The sequence below is a fragment of the Terrapene carolina genome, unplaced genomic scaffold, assembly GCF_002925995.2.
Source record: "Terrapene carolina triunguis isolate 2854851 unplaced genomic scaffold, T_m_triunguis-2.0 Scaffold51131, whole genome shotgun sequence".
NCBI lineage: Eukaryota > Metazoa > Chordata > Testudines > Emydidae > Terrapene > Terrapene triunguis.
The window spans coordinates 3845-9023 of record NW_020715482.1 but is presented as its reverse complement, the minus strand read 5'-3'; the positions used below and the strand labels follow the sequence as shown (position 1 = coordinate 9023).

General features: G+C 54.0%; 1 protein-coding gene across 1 annotated transcript; it reads left to right on the top strand.

The window, feature by feature from the left end:
• The first annotated feature begins 328 nt into the window (after window positions 1–328).
• Window positions 329–4890, top strand: LOC113405826 (natural cytotoxicity triggering receptor 3-like). The gene is made up of 4 exons (XM_026647090.1): window positions 329–371; window positions 3944–4294; window positions 4466–4585; window positions 4829–4890. The coding sequence occupies exons 1-4, from the start codon at window positions 329–331 to the stop codon at window positions 4888–4890; spliced, it is 576 nt and encodes a 191-aa protein (XP_026502875.1).
• The last annotated feature ends 289 nt before the right edge of the window (window positions 4891–5179 follow it).

Below are 5179 nucleotides of genomic sequence, written 5' to 3'. Positions count from 1 at the left end.
CAGGAGTCCTGGCTCCCAGCCCCCCTGCTCTAACCACTAGGCCCCACGCCCCTCCCAGAGCCAGGGAGAGAACCCAGGAGTCCTGGCTCCCAGTCCCCCTGCTCTAACCCACCAGCCCCCACTCCCCTCCCAGAGCTGGGGATGGAACCCAGGAGTCCGGGCCCCTCCCCTCCCCCCTCCCTTGGCCCTTGGGCCGGAAGCCTGAAGCACGCCAGGAACCGGCCGCGTTAGGCGGGTGGTGCTCAGAGGCTCATTTCCTGACCCCCCTCCCCGGTGCGAGTCGCACCAGCCCTGCACCCGCTCTCCTGTGCCCTCACACCCGGCAGCCATGGCCCCAGGCCCCCTGCTCTGGACGCTGGCGCTGATCGCAGGTGAGCGGGGAGGGAGGGGGCGCGAGGCTGGGACGGGGGGATTTGAACCCGCAGCCCAGACAGACCGAGCGGGGCGCATGGGGCACTGGCCAGCCGGGTCTCCGTGGGCACCGAGGGCCAGGGGGGTCTGTGGGCAGAGAGATGCTGTACGGGCCGGGTGGGTGGGCACGTCGACCCATCCATTCCTATGTATCCAGTGCCCTGCACCCGCCCTGCCTATCCCCAGCCCCTGTGCAGCGCTGCCCGCGAGCCAGGATGAATGTATCACTCGCGGCGAGCGTGAACCGGAGCGGTCCGGGCCATGGGGCATCGTTCCGAGCCGGTCCTGGTGGGCACCGGCAGAGCCAGCCGCATGTGCACGGGCCCCATCCCTGGGGTCGCTGGATGGGGCCTGCAAGGGGTGATCGCCTCGAAACCAGGGGTTCTCACCCTTTTCCTGCCCGAGCCCCCCACAACATTCCCGGCAATTGTCCAGGGCCCCACGCCAAGGGGGACCCGCAAAGCTACATCGATCAGGCTTTGGTTTTGGCGCCAGCCGGCTCGGGGCCCCGGGCATCAGTCCTGGCTTTCTGCCCTGGGCCGGCCTGGCTGGGGGGCCCCCTGAAACCTGCTCGGACCCCTGGTTGGAAACGGCTGCTCTGAACTAACCTGGCCGATCCAGGCATCAAGTGAACGATTCCGCCTCCGAAACGCAAGTGATTCAATAATGAACGTGGCCCATTTCTCAGCGAGCGGCTCCGTCAGTCTCACAGTCTCTCATCTGATACCGTCCGGAGCCGTTCTATTTTCACAGCTAAGGCCAGGAAATAACGATACACGATTTAACGACTGAGCCCAGTTAACGATTACATTTTCACAGCTAAGCCCACGAAACGGGTTGCAAGTTTTGAATGAAACCGGGAAAATTATTTCAAAATTCATGTAATTTACTTCATGAGCTTTTCTTACGACCGGCCTCATCCAATTGTAGCGATTTCTTTGTTACTAGGACGTTACGGCAAAGTATTTAAATCAACCCAAAATTATTGCAATTTCTTTGAGCGAATCCGAGCCAAGCGAGGCGATTTATTTGTTTGCCCTTTGCAAATTCTTGCCATGTCTTCAAAGAATTAATCCTAGAAACTGATAGAAATTGATTCAAATTAATCAGAGTAATTTGAGGAAGTTTAGGAGGTAATCCTGGATCATTCTTCCATATTTAAATATTAATTATCTTGCAATATTTAAATATTAATCCCAGCCAACTCTGGTAATTTAAAATATAATTCCAGCAAATTAATTCACCATTTGAGTAACCCTAATAAACTCTTTTTCTTTACAATTTAATTGCTGCTAATAAAGATAATTTATTTGGTTATTTCTTGAAAATTACTGCAAAGTCCACTGATTTTTTGCAGTTCCTTTAAAATATAATCCCAGTTTGAAATAATCTTGCTGAAATATTGCAAACTATTTAAGAGTTCGTCCCACTGAATAATTTCAATCTCTTTAAGAGTAAAGTCAGCAATTTGTTGCAATTTATTTCAGAGTTAATGGAACTAAATTATTATTTAATAGTTAATTAAACTCAATGATCACAGTCTGGTTCCTAGTAAATGGATGCAGTTCTTTGTAATTACCAGCCAAGTATTGCAATGGATTTGAGATTCTCAGCAGAATTATTGCAATGTCTTTAAACCAAATCCTGAAACAATTGTTGCAGTTTAAAAAAATCACAGTAAATTATTGCAATTTCTTAAAAAATATAATCCTGGCTATTTATTTGCAAAGTCCTAATCTCAACACAACAATTGCAATTCAATACACTAATCCGAGGATGTTGTGAGAACGTATCTGTTACTCCCTGGAAATGGCTGCAGCAGATTTAAAATCGAATTCAAGCGAACGATACCAATTTATTTCCGAGTCAAAGGTACAAAATGATTGCAATGGCATCGTTAATCCTGCGAACTGTTGAAATTTAGTTAAATAATAATCCCAGGACAACTATTTCAATGTCCTTAAAAATCATTGTAGTAAATTGTTGTGATGCATTTCAGAATGAAACCCAGAAGATTAGAAATTAATTCCAGGGAATGTGTCTGTTAATCCCATCAGATTATGGTAATCCTTTTAAAATGTAACTGTAGGAAAAATAGAAGTTTCTTAAAGCTAATCCATGGGTCCTTTCAAAATTAGCCCCAGAAGTTTATCATTTAATCCAAGGAAATTGTGGGAATTAGATTGATAACCTCATTCAATCATTGAAATTCCTTTAATATTTAATCCAAGGAAAACACTGTTTTCTTTACAAACGTAGCCCAGTTAATCGTGTGAAAGCAACTCAAAATTCAGCCCCGTACATTCTTGCAAGAGGTTTAAGATTCATCCCAGCTGTGAATCACAACCGATTTCAGACTCAGAGGCACTCAGTTATCGCCCCATGTGTGACTATCGCGTCAGCAAACGCCTGGGATTTCTTTGCAATGTAACCGTGTTACAATCCGATCCCTGACACTAAACCGACCGGGGTTTGGGAGTGATAGGTCCGGGGTCTCACGTGCTTTGGGGACATTTGCTTTGTGTGGAAAAGTACAAAGGCCAAGGACCCAAATGGAAAGGAAATGAGACTCGAACTGTAGAAAACGAAGAAAATATGAAAGAAGGGAATGGGGAATTGTTCCATGAGGGGATGAGAGAAACCAGCGAGTGTTTCCTATCTGTGCATCAGCCAGAAATATGTAGAGTGTTGGAAAAGGTGATAGATAGATAGATAGAGGGGGTGGATGGGGATAGATAGATAGATAGTGGGGCTGGATGGATAGATGGATGGATGGAGGCTGTGTGGGGATGGATGGATGGATGGAGGGGGTGTCAGGATGGATGGATAGATAGATAGTGGGGGTGGATGGATGGAGGGATGTGTGGGGATGGATGGATAGATAGAGGGGGTGGCTGTGGATGGATGATGATGATGGGGGTGGATGGGGATAGACAGACGGATGGATGGATGGGTGGATGGGGATGGATAGATGATGATGATGATGATGATTGGGGTGGATGGGGATAGAGAGATGGTGGGCGGGGGAGGAGGGGGCTCGGGTGGATCCAGCTACTGAAGCCAGCCAACGCATCGTACGAATTACGTGGCGGTTTCTCTCAGCAGGAGAATCACCATTTCACAAGCTGGTTTTGACTCGGGTTTGAGGCCGGTTTGGAGCCAGAGGCTGGGACTGGCCGGCCGGGACTGGAGCCCTCGATAATCGCCCGGTTCTGTCCATTGCGGGGCCTGCCACAGACAGGCCATCAGGCTGACATGGTCTGGCCGACATATGGCCCCGTACCCCATTCCCTGCCCCCCGAGCCAGCCAGTTCCCGCCTTGGGGCAGATGGGAGCCAGCGCCCCCAGAGGGGACAGGTCCCTGCCCCATTCCCTGCCCCCCTGAACCAGCCAGTCCCTGCCCTGTGCCCCATTCCCCACCCCCCTGAGCCAGTCCCCGCGCTGCGGCCGGGTGGGAGTCGGCGCCCCCCAGAGGGGACAGGCCCCTGCCCGACTCCAGGGCTGATTTCTCTCTGTCCCGTCTCTTTGCCAGGTTCCTGGGCGCAGGACCTGTGGGTCTCCCAGCCCGGCTCCGTGCAGGGCACCGAGGGCGGCTCCGTCACCCTGCCCTGCTCCTACAACAGCACCCGGGAGCCCCGGCTGGGCAGCTACACCTGGGTGAAGGAGGTGGCGGGCGCCCGGCTGGAGCTGAGCGACGGGACCCAGGAGTTCAGGGGCCGGGTGAGCCGGGCCCAGGACCGGAGCTTCCTGCGGGAGCGGAGAGCTGACGTGGAGCTGCGGGACCTGAGACCCTACGACACCGGGACCTACCGCTGCCTGGTGAAGATCCCCACCCTGGGCGAGGGGGCGGGCAACGGGACGTGGCTCCAGGTGCTGAAAGCGGGTGAGTCCGGGCAGCCCAGGACGCCTGGGTTCTCTCCTGGCTCTGGGAGGGGAGTGGGGGCTGGTGTGTTAGAGCAGCGGGGGCTGGGAGCCAGGACTCCTGGGTTCTCTCCCCCGTCCACATAGTACTAATTTCCCACAATCCCTTTCTCCTCCCTTCTAACCTGTTCAGAGCCCACGGACGTGAAGCCCGACGGATTCGTCCTCTTGTGGCTTTTCCTGCGTGGGCTGATCTGCACCTTCGGCCTCGCCGCCGGCGCCCTGGGGACCAGCTTGTGCTACCAGAGGAAACGTGAGTGACCAGATCCCCCCCGCCCTGCCGGTGCCCCCCCCCCCCCCCCCCCGCCCCCCGCCCCCCCCGCTCTGCCAGTGCCCCTCACTCCCGACCCGCAGCCCCTGCCAGCCCAGCCCTGGGGTCCCCCACAGCTCTGCTGATGGTATCAGATACTTTACTGGATGCCAGGTTGGGGAGACGCTGTTTTCCACCCCACTTATTTGAGCCCTTCACTTTTCTCTCTCCTTTTTCTTGTCCTAGTGTCCCGGAGGAGACAGAGACGAGTCAGGGAGCGTCAGTCCAAAGCCCAGCTGCGAATGTGAATGTTCATGTCCCCTGCTCTAACTACTAGCCCGTACTGCCCTCGCAGAGCCGGGGAGAGAACCCAGGAGTCCTGGCTCCCAGCCCCCCCTGCTCTAACCCACCAGCCCCCACTCCCCTCCCAGAGCCGGGGAGAGAACCCAGGAGTCCTGGCTCCCAGCCTCCACTGCTCCACCCACCAGCCCCAACTCCCCTGCCCAGCACTCCCCTGTACACATAACCAACAATTGCAAGTTTGGGCCCTTTTCTTCATGCCCCAGCTCCAGGAGTCCCGGGGACCTGGGCTCTGGG

Coding starts and splice junctions, on each gene's coding strand:
- LOC113405826 (XM_026647090.1), top strand. CDS start 329: ATGGCCCCAGGCCCCCTGCTCTGGACGCTGGCGCTGATCGCAG. Junction 372..3,943: donor GACGCTGGCGCTGATCGCAG/GTGAGCGGGGAG, acceptor TCTCTTTGCCAG/GTTCCTGGGCGCAGGACCTG. Junction 4,295..4,465: donor GCTCCAGGTGCTGAAAGCGG/GTGAGTCCGGGC, acceptor TAACCTGTTCAG/AGCCCACGGACGTGAAGCCC.